This window comes from Equus caballus, chromosome 31, assembly GCF_041296265.1.
Source record: "Equus caballus isolate H_3958 breed thoroughbred chromosome 31, TB-T2T, whole genome shotgun sequence".
Lineage (NCBI taxonomy): Eukaryota > Metazoa > Chordata > Mammalia > Perissodactyla > Equidae > Equus > Equus caballus.
In genome coordinates, this window is record NC_091714.1 from 12954119 (window position 1) to 12980169 (window position 26051).

General features: G+C 37.9%; 1 protein-coding gene across 20 annotated transcripts in view; it reads right to left on the reverse strand.

The window, feature by feature from the left end:
* SCAF8 (SR-related CTD associated factor 8) overlaps positions 1 to 21777 on the reverse strand; it is a 210809-nt gene extending 189032 nt beyond the window's left edge. For 12 of the 20 annotated variants that reach the window (XR_011434433.1, XR_011434432.1, XR_011434431.1 and 9 more), the window contains exons 1-2: positions 21249 to 21405; positions 15516 to 15578 (exon numbers count right to left, since the gene is read on the reverse strand). Coding sequence is in view for 11 of the 20 variants with exons in the window: in XM_070256451.1 (XP_070112552.1) it covers positions 15516 to 15578; positions 21249 to 21278 (93 nt within the window). In the remaining 9 variants the exon portion in view is untranslated. Of the gene's footprint in view, positions 1 to 15515; positions 15579 to 21248 lie in introns of all 20 variants that reach the window. The other 8 variants (XR_011434435.1, XM_070256455.1, XM_070256454.1 and 5 more) reach the window with 5 other exon arrangements.
* Between the last annotated feature and the right edge of the window lie 4274 nt (positions 21778 to 26051).

Sequence of the window (26051 nt, forward strand, 5' to 3'; positions counted from 1 at the left end):
TAAATTTCCACAGTGTTTTGTGTTCCTCTGTTATCTCCCAGCTTTGATCCCAGAGTGGGCAGAATCAAAAGCAGCACATACTAGAAGCAAAACTGTAGGGAAAACCCCCTTTGTCTAGCCAGAAGGCTAGGTAAAAGGACGCCTCCAAGCTAGCAGAGGGAAAGAGAAAATCTTTCTTCCCCATCTCCTTTTTCTCTGCTGGCCCTACTAAGTGTTGGAGGGTAGCCACTGTTGCCACACTGGCACCTAAAACCCCAAGAGAAGAGCCATCTCCAGACACAGGAACCAGGAAAAGGTACCCCTAATTATCCAAAAAATATGGTGGGGAGTCCCCGTTTTTTTTCTTCTTCTCTTGCCACTTCACTCTGAAGGCTAAACCTGGAGAGAAACCTAACTTTTCGGCCAGAGGAACCTGAAGAAGGATTCCCTGTGATCTGGAAAGAGCAGGAGAATCCCAGAGAGAGTTGAAGAAGAGAATCCTCTAATCCCGTGTGAAGAAGAATTAAGTTAATTAAGGCCTTAATTAAGTTAATTAAGTCTAACTTAAGTCCTAGGCTCATCCTGGAATTGTGTTTGCGTGAAACAGACCCAAAAAAGCACAGCAAAGACTTTGAGGACTAAAATCTATGTAAAAAACTGCCCAATGCCTAGACTAACTTCTGAGTGGCACATGTGCTGGGCACACCCAAACAGTAAAAAAAAAAGCTTTGAAAACTGAACTGACACTGGAACTGCCACAAAAAGGCAAGACAAGTTGCATCTTGAACCGAACTAAGGTGAACACCTTCTAAGCAAACCAACAAACTCAACACTCTTCAGAGGATTTTAATGAAGTCCCACAACACTGCAAATGCCTGGCATACAAGCCCAACTCACTTGACACACCAACACACACACACACATACACAGAGGCAGAAAATCTGTCCATACTGCTCAATGGAAAAGATCATCAACAGATGCCAACCCCAGATGATGCTGATGTTGGAATTACCAAAGATTTTAAAGAAGTTATAATCATCCTCATTAAGATAAAGGAGAAAACTCTTGAAATAAATGCAAAGAAAGTTTTCAGCATAGAAAGAGAAACTACAAAAAAAGAACCAAATGAATATTTCAGAACTGAAAAATACAATATCTGGAAGAAAAAGGTAGTATGATGCTAAATATAAGAGTTATAAAATTTTTACTAATAACTTTATATAGTTAAAGAAACAAAAAGCCATATTCATGATTATTTTTACAGTAACATTTTATATGCGAGTTAAAGAAAAACATGCCCAGGAAGAGAGATTCAGTAAGGTATACTAAGAGACAGAAAGTTAATATGATATACTATTAATATAGAAATATGGAAATGTCTAACATGTTATATGACAAATATAAAATATCTGCAATAATTACAACTTGATAAAAATCAAATGCAAAAGAACAGGAAAAATGTTCAGAGAAATATAAAATTGAATATAATTTATTAGGCATAGACAATTTTCTCAAAATTAGAAGAAAAAATTTTCTATTTCATGTCATTCTTTCCATCTAGAATGGTCTTTTACTTATCTTCAAACCATAATCTCACCCACCAGATGAAAACTTAAGGTAATTCCCCCCTAATTAAAATAAAACAGAGCAAAACAGAAATAATGAGGTACACTGACTAATCTTGGGGGAATCTTTTGTTCCTGTTAATTTACGTATTTGACTAGTGGCTCATGACACAAACTATATTTTGTATTGTGGGTTGTGGTAAAGATTTTTTTGAGAGACACTGCTCTATGCCACAGTCATAAGTAGAAGGTAATACCAAAATTAGTTACAAGGAAAATAAAACATGATTAAATTCTCTTCGGAGAATCCTGCTTGCCAAAATCTGAGTCTAAAGTACAATCTTCACTTTGGTTCTTTTTTTAAAGAAGATAAGCAAATACCTAGAGATGGAACAGACAGAGTGGTATGAAACTCAGACTTTTTCCTAATTGTAGTCAGAAGAATGGGAAAAAGGAGTAACTTCCACATCTGAAATCATAGCCTGCTACCAATGGTGAATATATATATATAAATTTATGTATGTGTGTATTTCTGTATGTATACGTGTGTGCAGGTAAGATATAGATCCTCTTCTTCCTCCGATAACTGTTATACACTCTGCTTATTACCTTCACAGCAATCTCATCACAATGTAAAATTATTTTGTTCATGTTTTCTGTTTAGTCTATTTCTCTATCTACCTACCTACCTACCTATCTATCCATCCATCCACCCATCTTTCCATCTATCCCTCTGCTTTGGAAAACACTGACTCACATATTGCAAACCTTCAATAAATAGTTACCATTATCAGTATCTTTTTTTTCATATCCTCCACAATGCCCAAAATAGCTCCTTTCATATATTAGGTATTCAAATATATCCTGACTTATCTTTGATAAAGTAGCTTACTGGGTTCCAAAGACAATCAGGTAACCAAAGAGAAGCAGGCAAAATAAATTTATCCAGCTTCTTCATATCTAAATTCACTTGAATGCAACAGATCTATTTTGCTCAAAGAAATGAAATACCGAAGCCACAGGTGATCACATACATTTCTCTTATTTTTCCCCCCTGGACTTCACTTTTAATAATCTTTGCAACCCTGTATCTATAATCCTATGCCAATATATTCAAAGCAGCAGAATGTCTCACTCTGAAAATATCTCCAATATCATTCACAATGTTGTATAATAATCATTTTTGTATACTATTTTCAAATTTACTTTTGAGTTAATCATAAACACTAACAGTATTCCTACTCAGATCAATAAAGTTTTATCACTAAGGCAAAATCAACCAAAAACAAACAAAGAACTAGGGAAAACAAAGCCAAATTCAACTGATCAACAGGTCAAAGCTAAACGGTGACAAATCAAATCAAGCCAACATTACTCGTAGATATGCACAATACTAAGTCCTTCAGAAAATAAAAAATAACTTGAAGACCTTCACCTCAAGCATTTAATAATCTACTGAGATGGAAGCGGGGAGCACAGACATACCATTGTAAGAGAGTAGATTGTTAGTATTCTGAGCTTTACCACTGTCAGCTCTGATGATTCACTACTGATCTCAAAGGTCTCTAAAATGTAATCACAGGTAATAATGTGGACACACTAAGTTGAATTGTGTATAACAGAAAGTTGGTACATGGGGAAACAATTTACTTAACTATTAGTGGCTGAGCATCTTTGTTTTTCTCCGCTCACAGCCCCATATACATTTAAGAGAGGAATAATATACTAAAGTAGTATTTAAAAATTGGGGATCCATGTGGACCTCAAGACTTTGCCTCATGAAAACAAGAATGTATGGCATAATTTAGTGCCAAAATAAAAAATGCTACTGGGGGAGGTACTCAAATGAAATGTATATCCAGTGGTAAATAACAGAGCAAAAGGTTTAATGAAGAAAATGGAAGAGAAATGGGCTGACTGGAAAGAGCATTCCTGTTACAGCTGTGATTCTGCTTCCACACTATTTACATTTATAACACACTCATTAATAAATCTCTCTTTACAAACAATAATTTTCATAAAGGACTGGATAAGTGGCTATTTCCTAATGGGAATGCATCAGAATCTCAACAGAACACTGTGCATTCCTACCGGAGAATCACTCAGTACCAAAAACAAGACACACAGATGAAAACATAGCACACAGCTTTGCATAAAGTAAATCTTCCTGCTACATAGCACTGTGTATATGCAATGTATATATAAGCACACTTATATATTTAATTTACACATATTTATAAATAATTTATTTATTTTCTAAAATAGAGTCTTATAAAAAGCCTTAAATCCATAGCTGAGAAATCTACACAGTTGAAGGTAAAAGTAATCTGAAAGGGTTTTAAAAGTACAAAGTGTTTCAGGCAAAACAGTTGTTTGAAGAGATCGATCTACCAAAACTTAATCTAGTAATCTAAAAAACATTTAGTTCTACTGTACGAACTAGAGAACAGAGAATAGTAAATTAAAAGCCAATTAAAAACTGACTATAACAAAGCAAGGGGAAGTGATGGGGCCATGGATTAAAGTATTAATACTTTATTTTTAATATTTTATTTATACTTTACATATATTTAATACTTTATTTTTTAATACGGAGAATAAAAAGGAAGGGAAGGATGTAAAACATATTTTTTAAAATAATGCATTGGATTTAAGGACTAAAAAAATATAGATGAAAGAGAGGCACCTAGGAAAATTCCAAGTTTTCAAGTCTGAATATTTGGGAACATGATTTTACTACTGACATAAAACAAGATGTCTAAAAACGTAAGAAGTTTGTGGAAAAAGACAAGTTTCTATTTGGGGTGATAACAATACGACTATATGTGCACATGTACACAAAATAATGATAAGATATGAGACTGAATCCCCAAAAGAGAAAAGCAAAACTACAAGTCATTTCTGAAGAGATAATAGTTGAAGAGACAAAGAATAAATACTGAAGACTAAATGAGAGAGTAAGTAGAACAAGAGACTACTAGGCCTTAGGATACAATCATTTCAGAAATATGAGCAACAAATACAAAGACCAAAAAGAGACAGGGAGAAAGATGGTAGTAAATATTACATTTCATCTTAATGGCACTTTATGAATTATTAAGCACTGTCACAAATGCTATAATCACTTTTACCTTCAAAATGGCTCAATAAGATTAATATTTATTATTCTCATTTTATAGACAAATAAATTTCGGGTAAGTGACCTAACTAAATGCAGATTGGTATTAAGCTACAGAACCATGTCTCAAACTGAGTTCTTCTGGCTACCCAGACACTCAGTTTCCAAAAACAAAGCTCACGAAGTCTACCAGCTGAGCCAGCCCTGATGGTTTATTGGTTAAAGTTCAGCGCTCTCATCGCTTTGGTGGCCTGGGTTTGGCTCCCTCACTACTCATCTGTCAGTTGCCATGCTGTGGTGGCGGCTCACATAGAACCAGCAGGACTCACAAATAGGATACCAATCATGTACTGGGGCGTTGGGGAGGGGAAAAAAAGGCAGAGACGACAACAGATGTTAGCTCAAGTGTATCTTTCCCTGCAAAAAAAGTCCACCAGCTAGCAACCAACAGACACAACTGAGTAAGACAGATGATTGTAGAGACATACCATTTAATAGCATCAAACTAATAACCAAGAAGACTTCAATCAAAAAAACAGCAGATTATAAAGCTTATACATCTACTGATCAAATAACAGCTAAATAAATTCCATTTAAACATAAATTTTAAGCAATCCTCAATAAGGTTTAAGAGTCTTCCAACCCTCAACAAGAACTCACTTTCTCTAAAGGATTTAATTCAAATAATATCAAAATAGACCAACTCCCCAAAGCTAAGACACGTTTATTTTGGGTTTGAAGGAAATGTTACAAAAGTAATATGGTAATAAATGCTGACTGTGAAAAATTCCAAAAACTGAAAGCTCTCATTCACTGTACGCTCCACCTACTGTTCTCATAAGAAACCACCTCTGTTAAAAGGCTAGTAGGCTGCCTTCACGCATTTTCTATAAGCATCTATGTACACATACAAATACTGTAAAAATGCATATGTGTATCTGTGAAATACAAACTTTATACATTCTGGTGCAAAATTATACTCTAATAACTATTTAAAATTGATTTTCTTGAAAGTCTTGCTGGGAGGCCGGCCCTGTGGCCGAGTGGTTAAGTTCGTGTGCTCCGCTTCAGCGGCCCAGGGTTTGAATGGTTCAAATCCTGGGCATGGACATGGCACCACTCATCAAGCCACGCTGAGGTGGCGTCCCACATGCCACAAGTGGAAGGACCCACAACTGAAAATACACAACTATGTACAGGGAGCTTTGGGGAGAAAAAGGAAAAATAAAATCTTCAAAAAAAAAGTCTTGCTGGATTTAGCAAAAAACTGAAATTCTTATCAATGAAAACCAGTAATAATACTGGCCCCAAATACATCATGGTCTGTATTTTGTTATTGTCTGCTGTTCAAAAGTTTTGTTCAAATGTTTCTCCAACTTGGAAAATAGGCTGAACATAATCTAGCACTTTCTCTAGCATAATCTCCGTAACTTTTATCTATTATTAAAGTATGCTATAACATGAAGATACTTTCCAGGGCAGCAGAGATACCCACAATGACATGCAATGTTCCCAGCTGCAGTTTTTTTTTTTAAACTATCCTTCTTTAGTTTTCTCTAGGAAGACTTTCAGAAAAAAACCTATTTTAGAAAACTAAGAAAATTACAACTAGTATTCTTTAGCTTTCCAAACATTTCATGAAATTATTTCATTATTTTATATATTCAAACGAACTTTAAAAATATTTAAAATATTTTAAACAAACATTTTTAATATTTCAAAACCAGACAATATTTTAAATATTTAAACCAATTGTGAGAGGTAGTCCGGGAAAGCATCATTATCCCTATTTTTAAAATGAGTAAACTGAAGCTAAGAAAAATTTATTAGAAAACTTGTTCATTCGGGTTAATATTTAAGAAACCCTAGGATAATCTTGTCCAAGCCCATCTTATAAATAATGAAACAACTATCTCCTTCCTTGCCAACTGTAATCGATCACATCTTACTTTGAAAGCAACCATATTAATTTTGTAGCTTTGTCATGCTTTAAAATACCAGTATGGGAGCTTTCTAAACAGAAGTCTGCGAAAATCTAAAGGAAGTAGTTGCTAACTACCCACCATTATTAAAACAGGAAAATTCGAAACAAGCCAAGGATAACGGCTTAAAGAGTAACTGCACTGCTCTCCTACAAAGAAGGTACAAGGTATGTGAACTTTGTACTCAAAGCCCTTTTTTTTACTTTTCTGCAGAGAGCTGAGTTGCTAGAGAACTGCTGGCTACGTGGGCATCATTATACAAGACTTCCTTGCCAAGGAACGCATATTTCCTGTGGCACCCTATTTTATGAGCACAAGAGTGTCCCAGTACAGTAGTTTGTTCCTTATCCCAACTCAGGGTTACTAGCATGAAATGATAATAATCTATTAAGAACCACCAATTCTCACTCCTCTTCCACCTCCAACACACTTAAATACTACCAAAATCTCACTGAAAAAATCCAGACTGAGAAAATGAAAACAACAACAAACTGAGACACAGAGACCAGAAATTTCTTCTAATTTGGGCAACTATGTTCCTCTGATAAGCTGTGATTCTGAACAAGTTTCATCATCTCTGGGCCTTGATTCTTCTGTAAAATGAATCTGTTAAATGATATACTATCACAAGTCTTTCAGGTCTAAAATTTGTAATTTCTAGAAATCAAGTTTAATCATGGATGTAAACAAGGAACTCCATCATAGAACCACAAACTTAGTTATGCCTATAGCCACAAATGCATAACATGACTGTAATGATCTTTAGCTACCCTACTCTAAAATCAAGGAGAACAGAAATGATTCTCCAGAGGAGAAAACAGAATATATAAATACAACAAAAAAATGCACAAATATAAAAAAAACTCTTCAGTTTAAATTTTCCCTGGGATCCAAATAATCCATCTTTGTTTAATTTCAGTTCATTGCTATGTCTTTTGTAAACATCAAAAAGAAAAAATGTGAATTTTACCTCCTCTTAATTTTTAGAAGTACTATTAACAGTGAAATGGCCAAAATGAGAACAAAGAAAGAATTCATTTGTATACCCTCTTCATAGCAAACTCCCACAAACCACATTAGCTAGAATTTCTCAAATAAATACGGGCTCTATTTTAATGACACAGTCTTTAAATTCACAATTCCATGTTCATAATTAAACTGGTTATGTGGACAGAATTAAGGTAAAGAATTAGTGACTGAGAGAAGCTAATACAATGCTAAATGATATGAGGCAGCTTAATGTTAAGAAATTCTAACAAAACTTAAATCTTAATTTTATTCACAGATCATTTAATTTACTACTTATATTTTAATTGCATACAAGAACATCTGGTTGTATAAGCAGAATTTAAAATCAAGCATGTTTTAGGCAAAGTTGCTTTTAAATGTATTATATTCACAAATACAATATGATAGAAAGGGTTAAAGCTTTATCTAAAAAAACAAAAAAACAAAAAGTGAGGAAGATAAAAGATTCTACAAGATTTTGCCCGCGGCCTGCTTCTCTTCTTTCTTTAGAGCATCTTTCTAGATAATTGTACCTCCTCCTACATCTTCATCTCTAGCCTATTCTCTCCAGGTGCCTAACCTATATATCCAACTGTGTATCTCCATCTTGATGTTCCACAGACATCAAATCTTCCAGATGGACAAAATGACCACTGTATTCAACAAAACAGTAGCAGCAGTTAAGTGTCTTTGGGTGGTTCAGATATGCGCACTTCCAATACTCTTTCCATACTGAAGATCTTCCTTTTACTCTAGGTAGAAAAAAACGATCCCCATCCAACCCAATCCAACCCACCAAAGTATCTTTCTCCTCAAGTTTTTCCCCCTCCTGATTTGCCCATCTCAATGATTGATACCATACCACTTTATCTGCCATGTCACTTAGCCAAACCATAGCACCACCCTCTTCCTCATATGGAGCTCCCTATTATTACTAAAATTATTTTGCATTCATCCCCGTCTTCTTCTCCCCACTACTCTAGCTGAGCCCCTCACATTCTCTATACTAATTTAACCTTCCTTCCCCCAATCTCATCCCTCCATTGCCCTACTCCACAAAGATACTAATCATATATCTAAGACACAAATTTAGAACTAGTGCTTTCATTTAAAACCCTTCAGACTCTCCACTCCCTTGTGATTAAAAATGAGATCTGTGCATAGTATACAAAGGCCCTTCATCAGATCCTTGCCTAATTCTCCATCACTCCTCCCAGCCCCAGCCCCACCCAAAGTCACCATTTCCTTGAAAATGATCTTTATCCTTTGCCTCAGTGTCTGCTCCCCCATACTGTGTACACCATGATATACGCATAAGAGTGTATACATGGTATACACAGGCTACATCACTACTCTCTGAATCATAATATTCATCACGTTACCTTCTAATTCTTGGTGGTAATCCACACCCACCCTTATTAAAATATGAGCTGTCTGAGAAAAAGGATGTGGGTATCTAATCAATGCTGGTAATCACTCTGCAAAATACAATACAAAAATAGACGGCAAATATGCATAAATAACAAAGCTCAACCAACCAGCAACTACTTCCTAGCATTCTCCCCAACCACTAGTTGCTACTACATTAAAACCTTCATGAGCTATTATTGTATTCTGGTAATTCGAAAATTCTAATTAAAATGGGGAAAAAATGTCTGATAATCCTGGAGACTAGCAAAATAAAGGAAGCACTCAGAGACTTATTTGGAATCACTAATTGTTACAGCTCTAAGAGGCCTAAGACATCTAATCCTTTGATTTTGCAAATGAATCAAAGTTCTGATTGGGAAATTTTGCACAAGGAAAGATGCGGCAGCCTCTGGCCAACTCCTTTAGGAGGTCAATACTCTTCAGCTAAATTGTTCACAAGCTTTATTCCTGTAATTGCCACCAAAGCAGTGACAGGCCTCTAAAAGAGGTTCTGCATTCTCTGATAGAATAGAAACAAGAATTTTGAAAATTCTGCTAAAAAAGGAATTGCTATAAAAATAAAACCCACTTTTCTTGGGGTAAAAAAACCCAAAGGTGTTAATAATCCTTACAAAAGCAGTTGCTCATATCTCAATAAAACTTTAAAAAAAGGTACTTACTGGTTTATTAAACACATATATAAAGCACTCAAAGGTAGAAGTCATTTCAATAACAAACATGTAACATGGTAAAAACTCATTTTGATGACTTTTATTCAAAGGTGTTGATATTTGGCCATGGACAAGATAGAGAACCTGCACACAGTTCTTGAGCTTCTTTTGGGTCAATGAGTATCAGCACTGTCAGGAGATTTTCTCCCTATTTCAAGAAAACTACCATAAGCAACTACTTTGGATTATCAACTTTGGATAGTATTTTAAGAATCATTCTCATTCTCTTTATTCATGAAAGCCTTAAAGAAAGATTAGCTGAATTACTGCCATGTACTTGAATAATTTATTTTAAAGATTCTATGATACACTGTACTTATCACTAAATTAAGTCTGAGTTCTTTGTCTCAATTAGTGAGGTTTCACATAACTGTCTTCCTTTAGTAAGTTAGTATAGTTATATAGTGCCAGCATCATGTCTGGGAATTATTTTCAAATAAAAATCACACTTCACAAAAAAGGAGAGATAGGAAACGAGCCAAATTCCTTAAAGTTTGCCCCCTTTGCTGCATTTTTTTAAATCAAGATTTCAGGGATGCTTACTCTGTAATTAATATGAAAACAACTTTTAGGAGATAAAATGTGTCACTAAATAAGGAAAACCAGTAATATGCATCACCAGTACATACCCCCACACAAAAACTGAACGTAAACTCTGCAGAAGGGCCAAGACTTTGGGGGCTGGGTTGTTTGGTTTCAGTCTGTTTGGCACACTGTTAAATCTCTAGAGCTTACAATACTGTCTGCACTTGTGGTAGGTGCTCAAAAAACCTGCTGAATAAAAAATTTTCACTAAGCCAGTTTTTACATTGTTTTGTTTCTGTTCTGATCTTAAAATAAACCTTATAAAGCCTATAAGGAATACATCTTTCTGTGCAATTATAATTCTGCTTTACAAGTAGCATAATATTAATCAAGTTCCAAGGTTGCAGAGTGGGCAGCAGGGCCCAACAAAGTACGGCCCATGGTCTATTTCTGTAAGCCCTCAAGCCAAGAATGGTTTTGCTATTTTAAAAGAATTGTGGGGGCTGGCCCAGTGGTACAGTGGTTAAGTTCGTGCACTCTGCTTCGGTGGCCCAGGATTCGTGGGTTTGGATCCCAAGCGCAGACCTCCACACCACTCATCAAGCCATGCTGTGGCGGCATCCCACATACAAAATAGAGGAAGACTAGCACAGACGTTAGGTCAGTGACAATCTTCCTCAAGCAAAAAGAGGAAGATTGACAACAGATATAAACTCAAGGCCAATCTTCCTCACCAAAGAAAAAAAGAAAGAAAGAATTGTGAAACTAACAAGATTATGAGAAAGAGGCCTTAAGTGGCCCAAAAAACCTAAAATATTTACTATCTGGTCCTTTACAGAAAAAGTCTACTGACCTCTGTGAACAGAGATTCTATTCACAAGAGAACGGAAGTTTTTTGAATACACACTTCCTTTCACCTATGCTTTGAATCTGTGCTATCAGAAACAGATCTTTCACTTAAGACATTCTCCATATCTAAACCTCCGAATTTTGGCTGGGTATTTGATTTGAAGAATGTTAAGAAAATGGTTTTTTGGGTTTTGCTTTTTGTTTTTTCACCAGAGCATATGATGGTGAAGCTAATAAAAAGTGGAGGATTAAAGTTAATTTGTGTTTAATGTTTTGCATGCTAAAAAAAACCGAAATAACAAAAATGGATGGAGGAAAACAACAAAACGGAATACAAGCAGAAAAAACTGGACCTAATTATATTTTAAATGAATAGCAGAACTACATTAAGGGAAAAAAAACAAACCAAGCAATGTTTGAACACAGTATTTTGACTTTATGCCCTCAGGCTAAACAAAAAATGAACTATAAAGAAATATTAAATTCTAGTTAATAGGTTTATCTTCACAGACATATGGGTTAGCAATTCTGAAAATACTTTGTGCATTTCAGGACTCATGAAATAATAAGCAAATATATTGTGGATAAAAGAAACTAGTTTTCTCACTGTCAGAGAAAGGGATCACAGAGTTGGAGAGGGGAAAGGCTGGAATGAACCCTAGGTGTTGGACTGGAACTGGGGATGTCACGATGTCAGGGCTTTTTACACAGGCAGACAGATTAGACAAAAAACATAAAAATGTGTAGATATATACACACATGTATGTTCACACACATATACAATTTCTAGCTCAATCTGTTAAGAAAGATCCCCTAGAAGAAACTAGGGCTCCTTGGAGAAATGGCTGATCCCAGGGCTGGGGTGGCAATATCTTCTTATACAAGAAAGTAAGGGAGTACTCAAAAAATGATGAGCACATGTCAAAAGGATACAGGAGCCAGCCTAGAGGAGCTCTGGTCAAAAGTGAGATAGTTTAAGCATCAAAAAACTCCAGTGAATAAAAAAGAATCCATGAGTTCATACTGATAGGCAGACATACATTAATACATAAATGGGAAGAAGGAAAAGCTCTCACAGATAGCCAACTAAATAAAGAAATGATAGAAGGTCACCATTTGGCAACACTGTTAGTAATAACAGACTCAGGCAAGAACTAAATGGATGCTGAAACAAAGAGTGAAAGTCTGATAAGTAACAAGGTAATTGCAGTTTCAAAATATCTCCCCATAAGATACTTGTTACAAAGGGAAAAACAGTAACTTTACAATAGAGAAACCTTGCATAAAAAAGTTAACAACCCTATTAATGGGATAAATGGATACCATGTGCTTACTGAAGACATAATATCACTTCTGGTGTATTCTTGCCAAAAATGCACATTAATCTGAACCTAATCATGAAGCAACAGCAGACAAATCCATATTGAAGGAATTCTAAAAATAACTAGCCTATTCTCATCAATATCATCAAAGGTCATAAAAGACAAAGCAAACATTAATAACCAACTGATGCAGATTAAAGGACACTAAGAGAAGACAAGTGAATGCAAGCCGTGATACAGGATTTAATCTTTCTATTAAGGACATTACTGGTACAATTAATAAAATATGAATAAGGTCTGCAGACAATTGCATTATATCAATGCTAATTTCCTAATTTTGATAACTGTACTATGGTTATATAACAGAATGCCCTTGCTTTTAGAAAATACAGACTTATTTAGAAGTAAAAGGCATCATGAATTACAATTTACTCTCAAAAAGTTTAGGAAAAAACTTTGCGTGTGCCCACACATATGTGGAGAGAGAAAGAGAATAAGACAGGAAATAAGATTAATAAGAAGAGGAATCATGATGAATTGTACATGAAAATTCTTTATCATTCTTGCAACTTTTCTGTAAACCTTAAGTTGTAAAACTAAAGTTTATAAAGTGGGAAAAAATAAAGTCAATTTGTCTTTGGACATTATGCTAGTAAAAAGGTATTGTGAAAAATGGAGTGACAGTTCTCCTTTACACACAAGGGTAAAAACAATTCAACCAGCGTCCTGCTAGTCTCTGCTCTAATACTTACAAAGCTGCATTTCCTTGGTAAAATCACAATGGTGGGCTTCCGTTTCTGCATTTGAAAAATGAAGATAGCACCTATCCTACTTTTTTCACAAGGCTATCCTAAAGACCCACTGAAACAAGTTGATGGTTGGGGAAAAGAGAGGCAGACTATAAACTACTATATATTATCAAGTGGCTCACTTTCAACAATGTTTGGTAAATAAAAACACATAAGCCAGACATTTTTTCATCAAAGCTGACAGCTGTTACAGAAACTAGACATTTGCTATATCAGATGTTTCAGTTCGTAAACATTTTAACTTATTCAACACTATTTTTACCCAAGTGCTTTCAAATATTTCAATAAATTCAAATACTTGTATCTTTTTTTTAACCATAAAACTTTATCGTTATAGTTTCAAAAACATTACTAAATTAAAGGAAGGCCATTAACTAGGACTTAGTCAACAACTTCTTTTTAAATTAAGATGTTAACTGACATATAACATTGCATTAGTTTTAGGTGTATTCGTCAACCTTTTAGTTACTGTGACTCAGTATAAGATCTTTACATCATTTCCCAAGTTCTATACATTAAAGTACATCATCCAAACTGTTTCATCTTTCACTCACAAGCTACACAAATGAGCCCTGAGGAATCAAATCAAATTCAGAAAATAAGTGTTTATAAGAGAGAGACAGAGACCAAATTTTTTCATGTACTTAAGTCAAGGAAGTTTTACAAATAAAAATGTTTATTAATTTATTCTTCCAAATTCATACAGGTTTAGTCACCACTTAAAAGTTTTTTTTAAATCATTTGCATGTGGAGACTAATTAACATCTCATTGACAAAAGATAACCTCCTTAAAGCTGTATTTTATAAGAAATAGTTATGACTCCAAAATACCAAATGGAGATTTTTTTCTAATACAGAATAAACAATTTGGTATAAGATAAAACTTAAGGTAGCTCATCTTATTTCCCCACTGTTGCAAACACAAGACCATATTCTTGTTTAACCTAAGTCTACTCATTCAGTCTCTATATTGAATAGCAGACAAGCAACCTGGACTCTGTAAGGCAAAAGGCTGAGAAGACACCAGGCAGAAGTGAGCCTGGAGAGCAGCGCTGCAAGCACCCCAGTCCCGAGCAAAGAGGCAACCCCACTGTCAGTAACGCCTGCCCAGGCTCACTAGCTCTGCAGCAAGAGCAATGCACACAAAGCCGACGGGGTCAAGGAAAAAGGATCACAAGAACATGAGCTCCATGAGGGTATGCTTCATGCCGGTCTCGTTTACCACCACGTCCCAGCAGACAGAAAAACGTCTGGTACATGCTACATGTTCATTAAGTACTGGTTAAATAAATGAACAACTGAATGAAAGAATCAAATCCTAGGTCTTTCAAGCCAATCTACATAAATTATATTAAGCTGCAAAATTATTTTAAAAACAAAGTTTGCAAACATTAATAGCCATAACTGTCTTTAAAAAACATGCATAATCTATACTCCCCATTCAGACTAAATGCAGTAACATAAAAGTTCCTAAGATATTTCCTGACCTACAGTAGATATCATAACATATTAATATACCCTTCCTTGAGTTTAAAATATGGTGTATCAGAAACTCTCGTAAAGCAGAACTAGAAAGACAAAATAAATGCATAAAATCAAAATCAGAAAGAGCAAATACACCGTGTTTACCATCAAAGTTGAGAGAGAACTAACTCAGATAAGACATCATAGGTTACAGCAACATTTTTCATCAGCATTTACTTCTCCTAATAGTACCTCTACCAAAATCTGCTCCTCTATAATTAGAAAAATCAAAAATGTGATTTAGTCTTTTTTGTTTCTCCGTTCCTACAGTATATCTGTCATAGATTTGTCATCTTATAGTTTGAAGAACTTCCTCAAAATATAAGATATTTTGTTTTCAACCACCAAATTAAGAGGTTTTTAACTTACTCATATTAAATAGGTAATGTTACATTTCTTTTACAAAAAAATACAGTAAAATTATGTGGAGCAGAATGCAATTAAATGCAACAAGAGTTTATGTATGATTTATGGTCACTGTTAAGCAGAATAACTTTTTTTTCACTTAACCTATTTTTTGTGAAGTTCAACTTATTTCCTCCATGTTCTCTTTAAGATTACTTATATATTCCAACCGACAAACTTTATTCTGCTTCCCAAGTACTGCTCATACAACCAAGACATCATTTCACTACAAATTTAAACCTAATATTTTCCAAAGGGCCTGCCTTATGTGGATTATAATCATCTTACTATGCTTCTTGTGTCCATGCTGCTGGAAAAGCAGTCTGTACAAGCAGGAGTAGAGGCACAATCCTGAGAGAGAGGAGCAGAGAAAGATGTTGAGAAAACAAAACCAGATAAAATGAGCTCACTTAAGAGTTCAGGAGCTCAGCCAGTGTTCACGGTCAAGGATGATTACATTCTCTCAAACCCTTATCAGTTAAAAGTTGTCCAAAAACAGCAAAACTGGCCCTAGAAAGAGATAACTGAAATTCCATGTACAAGTAGTAATATCATCATTAATTCTAAGCCAACTATACCCCTTGTAAAAAAGGAACAAGTAACCAAAAAATATGACTAGGAGACCGGGGAATACAGATGTCCCCTAAATGTCACTCAAAACTACTGTAATAAACTCAATGCTAGGATAGAATAAAATGGTTGAAGTACATATATCATGTGGATTTCAATCTTCCCAAAAAATTTTTATATTTAGTCTTGAATGATTAAGACTATAACACTCTCAAATCACACAGTCTCAAAAACATTATCGATCTCAATTATCATTGTATGCTAATTTTTTTAAATTTTGGTAAAAAAAAATTTTACCGTATGTTTTAAACTGAAAAAAGAATAAAGCAAAAAAGGATACAAAAATAGCATAATTACAATATAAAACTTAGGATGGATTTAATCTAACCAGAACTTTCAGTGGAATAGTCCCCTCCTGACTCTCCCTTATTAAGAAGTGAAAATTATAAACAGATCAGAGTTTTGACTTAAAATTTTCACCTAATCTCCTATATTCCTAGGGTGCATAAAATGACCTTCAAAATAATGCTTATACATATTAAGTCCTACAAAAAACTTATTTTATATTTAGTCAAAGAATCTTCCAAGTAACAGGGAACCTAAATATAATCTCAAATCAATCATTTATTTTATAGAGGAAAAAACCAAATGTCCACAAATGTTAACTACCTTGGTCCAGGTCTTTCAGCTACCTAGTCTATCACGCTTTCATTCATTCAAGAAATCTTTATTTGGTATACACTATGTGTTAAAGCACTGTGCTATGTATGTACCAAGAATATGAAGCAATGAAGATACATGGTCATTGTCCCCACGGAACTTACAGTCTGGTGGGAAAGACTATTACTAATGACTCAAAATTGCAGTAAACACTAGAAGGGAAAGTACAGAGTGTTTTAAGACAGTTTAACGGGGGACCTAAAGCAGTGATTCTCAACTAAGGTGGATCTTGCCCCCCAAGGGACATTTGGTAATGTCTAGAGACATTTCTAGTTGTCACAACAGTGGCATCTAGTGGGTATAGGCCAGGGTTGCTGCTAAACATCCTACAACACACAGGATAGCTGCTCACAGCAAATAATTATCCCACCACTGGGGCAAGGAGGGGCTCATGAAGGCTTCCTTCCTATGTAACACTAAGTATGTGACATCTTTAAGAGACTTTCACAAGGTAGAAACAAAAAAGATGGCCTGATTGATACAATTAATCACCACTCCCACTGGAAAGTCAAAACAGGAAAGAAAAAAGAGAGACAGATTCCCTGGTAGATGAAAATGAAAGAAAAAGGCAATGTTTTATACCTGTTTCACATAAATTTCCTTTCCTGAACCACAGACAAAGGGAAAATATACAAATAAAAAACAAATTTCACATGCTTTTATCACTCCCTCTACCTTTTCCACTATTCTCTACCAACCCATGTCTCCTACTAGAGATTGGTAAAAAGATTATAATAAAAGTCCTGCAGTTAGGCAAATGAACACTAGATACAAAACTGGAAATGAAGTACAACGGAGACGGGATTTCACTCTTGAGGCGAAAGACACAGCGAAGAGGAGGAAAAGGTCCTGGGCATTAGAGTGACTCGGTAAAGTCTCCATCTTGAAACAGTTTAAAGTGTAAGCTCACTAACCAAAGGAGCCTAATGACAAGAAGCACGAAGAATTTAGGTATCCTAAGGATGAAGAAGGGTTCTAGAATCCTCTCGGAATTTATGAACCAAGGTAAACCCAAAAATTAAATGCAATAATTTTCCTGAAACATCATACCTACATATCTGGTCCCACATCTTACCACTCAGCCTATCCAGGGCAGCAAGAGAAATGGATCAAGGGAAACAAATAATTGTAGTGATGCAACCAAGAATACCAATACAAAGAACCTAAAAAAATACTGACCACTGACTGGTATTTGTCTATGTTAACAATTTGCTGTTAACTTTTTGAAGCGTTATAATGGTACTGGGGCTAAGGTTTTGTTTTGTCTTTTTAAGTCCTTAAAAATTAAAAGAAGAATCCAATGCACAAGTAAAATTCACCTCTTCCAATTACCTTCTTATCTAAATACAACCAACGCATAACAGACTCTTCTATTTTCTATATATTGAATTCCTACATTATGAAACTACCCTCTCCAATTAAGTTATAATTTTCTAAGGAAAGGGTCATACATTTCTATTCTCTTTTCAAAAACGAACACCTTACCATAAGGACCTCCATACAGTGGCATTCTTAAGCACAGAGTACAGAAGTACAGCTCACACAAAACTGCTGCCTTCCAGTTACCAACCGTGCTCCTAAAGTAGTCCACAGATTTAGCAGACCAATAAGACTCTTTTCACTGAGGTTAGAACTCAACACCATCATAACAAGCAAATGCCACCATCTTAAAGCAGCACCAAATATAATACCTTGTAATGATGATAATTCTGCTAGAGTTAACTGTGTGGGTCCAGCACTGACTCTTAGGGGGTCTTATATTCCAATCTAGACAAACTTTCTTTCATTATTTCAGAACTGACATTAGTGGTCATGAGATTAACTCTTTCATCACAATGATGATACCTAACTGGAAGTTATGGTTTTCCCACAAAACCAGCACGGTAGACAATTAAACATCAACCCTTGAGCCTCAATCTCATTTAACTCATGATAATGAAGAGGAATTTACCACATGAAGGACCTGCTGACAGTGACTTGAACACGGGGGTGGGGAAGCCAGAGAACCCCTTTGAGAAATTACGGGGGGTGGGGAGCAGGGGGACATGCCAATCATGACTCATACATATCCTGCATAAGGTCAGGAATTTTCAGACAGAAACTCATTCACGGTTTGCAGATTAAAAACCTATATTCTTAACTTCACAATCATCGGCACATTCCTGCTTTTAAGCCAATATGTAGGAGTGAGGGGAGGGCAATCTCGAAAAACCTGAGAATTAGCAGGCCACAAAAGCTAAGCATTTCTTATTTTAAACATTTTAAGAGAAGTATCAAAATATCTTGCTGACAAACATTAATGATTACGCTTAGAGTTAAATTTTGGTGCCTTATAAAGCAAATGGAATTTCTTGACAATCCAATGCTTCAAAAATATCTTTAAATTTAGCAGAGAAAGTTCTGATGGGCTCAGTCCAAGTATAAATGCCTTTAAAAGCCAAATTCACCATAAGTAAACACTCTAAAACATCCTTGTCTCCTCATCTTGTAACTCAGATTCTTTTTTTATTTTTTGCACTTGGCAACACATGATTTAATGGAAAATATTCATTAGTGAACTATTTCCCTCTATATGCTTACTTACAACAACAAAATTTTAACAAGGTCAGCATTACAGACATTCACAGAACTATATTCAAAATCAGAAAAAAACCTAACAAGATTATGTATTTTGTGTTTAAACCAAAAAAAAAAAAGATACTCTTCAAATCTTTTTCAAATACATTTCCCTTCCGCAACTGTGTCTGCAACCCTGTACTGCCATTATTTGTAAGCTAACCCCACTTTCAAACATGGTGAAGTGTGAGCATATTAGTCAATAAAGAAGTTAAAAGATGTTTTAAGTTCTTTGAAATCCAGAGAGGGAAAGGGGAGAGTGCCACACATGCTAAAACGGGAATACTACAAATCTCAACCTCCTGTAAAGATGAGAAAAGAGGTGAGACATCTAGCTAGCTATGTAAATGTTAGGCCCCTTTTCCTTTATGTAAATGTTAACCCCCTTTTTCTTGACGTCAATACTATGAAATGACTGTAACATTTCTACTCCACTATGCCGCAGGAATCCTGTTTAAAACTTAGGGGGCAGAGGGAGCGTTTAGGGAAATGGGGACAATACATATTAGGAACCCCCTAGACAAAGAAAAGAGATACCCATCAAAAAGGTGTGGGATAAATCAAAGTGGAAGTAAATGATTTTTTCTAATTAAAAAAAACCCTTAACATTCTACTAGTGCTGTAGCCTTATATGTAGCAAATAAAAAGGTTACATAAAGCCTTTTTCCCTACACAGTTGAAACTATTAATAAATTAAAACATACAGTATCATTAAATATTTCTTATTCCAGATTTTAAGCACTATAGAGTATTGTGGAGTGGAACCAAATTTTATAATTTGCCTCAAATTATGAGCTATAAATTCACAAATAAAATGGAGAAGATTCCCAACACTGTTGCTCTAAGTATTTATCAAGCGGTAAAAGAGAAAACAAAATCCAGTGTTCAAAGAAAATCTTTTACCAAAAAAGTGCTTGCTTTCATATAACTGTGCTCCTGCCATCTACTCTAATATAGAACCCAACTCACAGGCATGCTATCTTTTAGCCTCTTTACTAAGCTTCCCAAATGCCAATTCTTAAAACAAAAATTGTAAAAGAGCTTTTAAAAGTATTGTCCTCTTCGGATTATCATAGCAGTGAGTCTGGCACTTTAAGAGACGAATACTTAAGATTCTGTTAATCATACTATTGAACAGAGTATTAGCACCTTCCCCATCAAAAGTTCCTAAAATTTATGCAAATTTAGTTAACATCAACCTAAAACACTTTTTCCTAAGGTGCACAGGTAAGGATTATTCTGGTTGTGTAAATACGTACTCGCTGTTTGTTTGGTGTTTGCATTAAGGTCTACTTAACCGGAGTTTAAAAATTATTTAATATATTTTATCGAAATCTGTCTCCCTTCAAACCAGTAGAGTCAACTAAATAGTGTAAACTGGACACCTACTTCTTAAAAATCTAGTGTTAGCAAGGACATGTGAATGAGCCCGTGGGAAATGCTTCCCAGCCTCTTCCCTCTCTGGATGCACAGCTCTCCCTGCCATTTGTGTCTTTATGCCCTGACGATGAGAGGAGGGGGGAGTAAGAACAGAAGAAACTGCAGAATAAACCTTGTCTCCTGACCCCCACAATCCTCACAGCCTAAGTCCCCGGTCGGCAGGTTACCCAGCCAACAGTATCTCAACTATAAGCACTCCGTGCAATGGGACCACGGAGCATCACTCCGGGAGCTGCTCTTCCTGCACACCCCTAACCCGGGCCTGCCTCATTAAGAACCCGGGGAAGGTCTGGGCCGCGACGTCCGGCGGCCAGTGAAAATCCCGCAGGCCCAGGAAAGAGGTGGGCGGGCCAGGCCTCGGCGGAACTGACCCCGAGGGACCTGCCGGGCGCCTCCGGGGGAGGGCCCAACGGGGCCTCCCCTCCAACCCGGCGGCCCTGCAATAGGGCGCTGGAAGCACCGGAACCTCCCTCCGCCCCGGGGCGGCCCTCCCCCAGCCCTCCCCCGCCCCGGGGCCCGGGGGAGGGGCGCCGGGCAAAGAGACGCCCCTCCCCCACGGACCCAGCTAGGCCGCCGCTCGCCCCACCCGGGGACACCCTGCGGGGCCGTGCCCACCCTCCTGGGCCCGGGTTGGGGGCGTGTGGGCGCGGGGGGAGGCCCGGCTGCAATACCAACCTCGCTGTTGAAGGTTTTCACAGCCTCCATGTTGTCGCTGCGGAGGCCCCGGGCCCGGCGGCGGAAGAGGCGGCGGCCACTGCACGGGGTGGGGGGGGCGAGCCGGGGGCGGCGGCGCGGCCGCGAGGAGGGGGCGCCGGCGGGTGGCCGGGCCGCTGCGACGCGGGACGGGCGTGGAGGGGCAGGCACGGGCGGGGCAGGGCGCCCTCAGGGGCGGCGAGGCCCCGGCATGGCCGCGAGGGCGGGCGGGCGCCGGTCTGGGAACACAGGCGCTGCCGGGGCGGGTCGGCGGCGGCGGCGGGGGAGGGGCTGGGCCGCGGCGCCTTCTCTTCTCCGCCCCGCTCCGTGTCGGTCCTCCACCCCCCAGCCCGGTCCCCTACACTCTCCACCCCCTTCTTCCTCTTCCTCAGACAGCCTCCTGTTTCACCTCCCCGCCGCTCGGGCCGCAGGAACCAACAGCGCGCGGCGAAGACGGAGGAGGAAGCGCTGGCAGCGGCGGCTGCGGCATCCAATATGGCGGCCACGAGTCGGGCCGCGCAGCTCGGAGCTCGGCGGCGCCGGCCAGCGCGCCCCCTGGCGACGGGACCGCGCGGACCCGGGCGGCCGCGCGGAGACCATCGAGCGGGCGCGGGCCAGAGCGTCGCCTCCCGGAGGCCCCGCTCGGCCGGGCCCCGGGGCCGCCCGCGCCTCGCCCCCTCCCCGCGCCAGGCAGACGCGGGAGCCAGCGCTGCGGCCCGCGCGGCCGGCCCTTGGAGGCCACGGCGACGTTCTGCTCTAAGAAAACCCCACGTGTCCCCGCAAAGCGGCGAGTTTAGGAAATAACAATGTCCACGTTTCCGTTGTTTCCCTGTGCCTTGGCCGCTGTCCACGAGCTGCGGGCTGTAGTTGCCTTTCAGAACTTTGCTGGACAGTAGCCTAAAGGTTAAGAGGCCAAAGAAAAGTTCCAAGTCATTCATTTCTTGAGCAACGACGGGCCCGAGCATTTTGATAGCGTGGGGAGGAAATGTTAGAAACAGAAGCTCTGGATCCGGGTGGGGGCAGGGGGACGAGGGAAGAACGCCTGCAGCCAGCAAGCCGCGAGCTCAGTGCAGGAAATGCACGCTGCCTTCCATCCAGGAGGACTGGTGTGGGACAGACAATGAGTGCATTTGTCTGTGCGGCGGACAGCGGGTCCCTCAAACGCACAAAATCTGGATAGGTGAAAGGGAACCCATCTTTTATGGAGGATAAATTATTCCAAAGGAATTTCACCTTAGGTTGTTTGGAGTAAGAAGGTGAATACAAGATTCCTGGATGAAATAGATGCTGCTAGCAAAATGCTCCCTCTCGCTTCAGGCAATGTAAAATAATACGAAATGAAAAGCGAACATTTAATTAAATTAAAAGTTAGGGGTGTATCAGTGAACCCCAACACCGCTGTCGTCTTGCTGAGAGTCGTTTTTCAGTGTTCACTTCTCCCCAGTTCACTCAAAGAGAAGGGAGGAAGATGATGGCAGAATTTTACTCCGGGGAGATTGTTGGAATCAAGGTGCTTCCTTAAAAGCCGAGCCCAGAACCTCTGAAACTGAGAAAGGCAAGCCCTTTTTGACTTTTTAGGGTCTTCCAGTCCACTTCGTTGACAGCTTTAATATGGGGGCTGGCTACTTAAAAGGTAAAAGGGATAACTTCATCAGTAAGAGCTTATTATTTCTACCTTCATGTGCTCCAAGTTCTCAATCTCAATTTGCCTCCCATCGCCATAGGCTAAGCCATTATGATCTCGTGCCAACAATTGCAGTAGCCTCTTAACTGGTCTCCTTGTCTTCCTGTAATTCATTCTCCACATTGTAGCCAGAGGGATTTTTTTTTTCGGGACACAAATCAGATCTGGTCACATCCTTACTTAAATCCCTTTAAAACTTTCCCATTGCAATTCAGTTATTATCATAACCTCTTACCAGGGCTCTGCTAGTTTCCCTTTTGCTCACTTCCTTCTGGCCTCACCAGCCTCCTTTGTTCCTTGACAACACTAAGTTGTCCTACCTAGGACACTTGTTTGTGCCTCTTCCCTCAGTGGGGTGCTGTTGCTCATTTTCTTTTCATAGCTGATCCCTCATCTTTTCACCCTCCCACAAGAGGTCTCTCCTAATCAGTCCATCTAAGGTAGCATGCTGTTTATAAATCAATGTTACCTCAATAAAAAAAGAATAAAAATAAAGTAGCATGCCATGACTTGCATTGAGTAACCCACTCAGTTCTATTCGTGCCAGATTCTGACGCTTGACATTGAAGGCTTTGGCCTATGAAGGATTGTTCATTCAGTGGTTCATTAATGAATGTTGACTGAATTACTTAGGCCTGAGAGATTAAAATGCAATGCAAGCTAAAGAATAAAATCAGTTGTTAACATATTACATGACTTGATTTAACACTCGGAAACATAGTAGAGGGCATACTTTGATCAAGGGAAGGAAAGTAAAATAAAAACAGAGGACAGCCCAAGCACACTCTCAAGATGAGACGGAAGTAAAGCAGGAGGAAAAGCAGAGAAAGGTTAGAGGGAGCTAACAGGGTGTCCGGAGGCCCAGTAAAACGACTAAATATAAAGTTTACACAACTACACATAGCTCCATAATGGGGAAATGTCAATACCCGTATCTATAGTGTATGTATGTATATTAGTTAAGATTCCTATTCCCAGCATGACAAACCAGTTTGAGCTAGCTTAAGCATAAAAGAATTCACTAGTAGGATGCGAGTTTTGCTCCTGTAACCTGAAATAAGGAATGCAGATGGGCCTATGGAGGGGATCTGTTTAAAGGTAAAACTCTGTTTTACCTGGTGGGATATGACTAGCAATATGACCTGGATTTATAGTTCTAGACACCTAGAGGACCGGACTGAAAACCTCTTCTTTCCAATTCTAGATTCCTAAGGGAATGGGGAAGGAATTTGAATGACCCCGCTTGGATGAGGTGACCATCACCAAGAACCTTGAGACCACTAATTCATATTCTGAAGAAGATTCCATGGGAAATAGTGGGCAGGTATATTCCTGTCACTGAAAGTGATTGTCCCAATTGTAAATTACACTCACATTCTAGAGTTTATGGCATTCTCTTCTGAATGGAGTTATCATTGACCTGTCCCCTAGGACTTAATTATTTCTGGGAGTAACTCATAGGCTGTAATTCTGCCATGGCCAAGCGGTGGGTCAGTCAAAAAGAGAGTCTAGAGCAGCATTCAGCATAGAACTTTCTGGAATTGTGGAAATGTTCTATATCTGTACAGCCCAACTCAGTAGCACTAGCTCTGTGTGGCTATTATGCACTTGAAATATGGCTAGTGCAACAGAGGGGATGAATTTTTAACTTTATTTCATTCTAATTGACTCAAGTTTAAACCTATACTAGTGGCCACCACATTGGAAAGCAGAAGTCTAGCTAGAGAGGACTTTCTCCCATGGCACTTCATAGATATGGGGGAGTCATTGTGAGATGGCACTAAGCAAAAAAACAATTATCAGCTATCAGAAGTAATAATATATGTATATGAATTATTTTTAAACTGAGTCAAAAACCTGGAGCATTGCCTAAACCAGAATTAATTCCTATCCAATGGAAAAAATGAAAACTTGAGATTCTTCAGGAAACACTTCTGGAATGGTTTAGTAAATTAGGATATAGAAACAAAGTGGCATATTATACAGCCAAGAAAAATGTTTAGACTGTGGGAAACAATAGGGTTGTTCCTCAAAAATTAAACAAAGAATTACCATATAATCCAGCAATTCTATTTCTGAGTAAATACTCCCAAAGAAGTGAAAATAGGGGCTTGAACAGATATTTGACAACCCATGTTCATAACAGCATTATTCACAATAACTAAAAGGTGGCAGCAACCCAAGTGTCTATTGAGGGATGAATGGATAAACAAAATGTGGTATATACGTACAACAGAATATTATTCAGCCTTAAAATGGAAAGAAACTTTGCTTAACATGGATGAAACTTGAAGATATTATGCCAAGAGAAATAAGCCAGTCACAAAAAGACAAATATTGTATGATTCCACTTATATGAGGCACCTGGAAAAGTCAAATTCATAGAGCCAGAAAGCTTGCTAGGGATGAGGGAAGGGGGAATGAGGAGTTAGTGCTTAATGAGTATACAGTTCATTTTGGGAAAATGAAAAAGATTTGGAGCTGAATGGTGGTGATAGTTGCACAACAATGTGAATGTACTTAATGCCACAGAACTGTACACCTAAAAAAGCTTAAAATGGTAAATTGTATATTATGTATATTTAACCACAATAAAAAAATTTTTTTTACTGGTTAGAATAAGACTAAAAATATGGGAAATGCATATGTTAGACTATTAAGCACAAAGGAGTATAAAACTAACTTTTAATGTATTTTAGCTCTCAAGATAAGTACGCAAACACTGAAAAAGTCTATAAAAATAAAGATGATTATATGAGTGTAATGGCTTTGTGAGATTTTTAAAATAATATTTTTGCCCCCTTACAATAATTCAGTAATTTTATATCTTATTTTTTTTAAAGGGCACGATATAATTCACCAGACTTGATACTGAAACCAAATGTGTTGCCTGAGAGAATCATAAGATATTGATGGTACAAAGTAAACATTTTACTTTTACCAGCTTCATTTAAATTAAGTAGGCATTTTTAATTTGGTAGGTGTGTTTTGTTGTGCATTAAGGACGTAGTTCTTCAGATGGCTAAAGGAAAAACAACCTGCAATTATTAACAGTAGTGGTAGTCAAAGATCAAAAAAACTCCTAAATTTCCAGGTTCTGT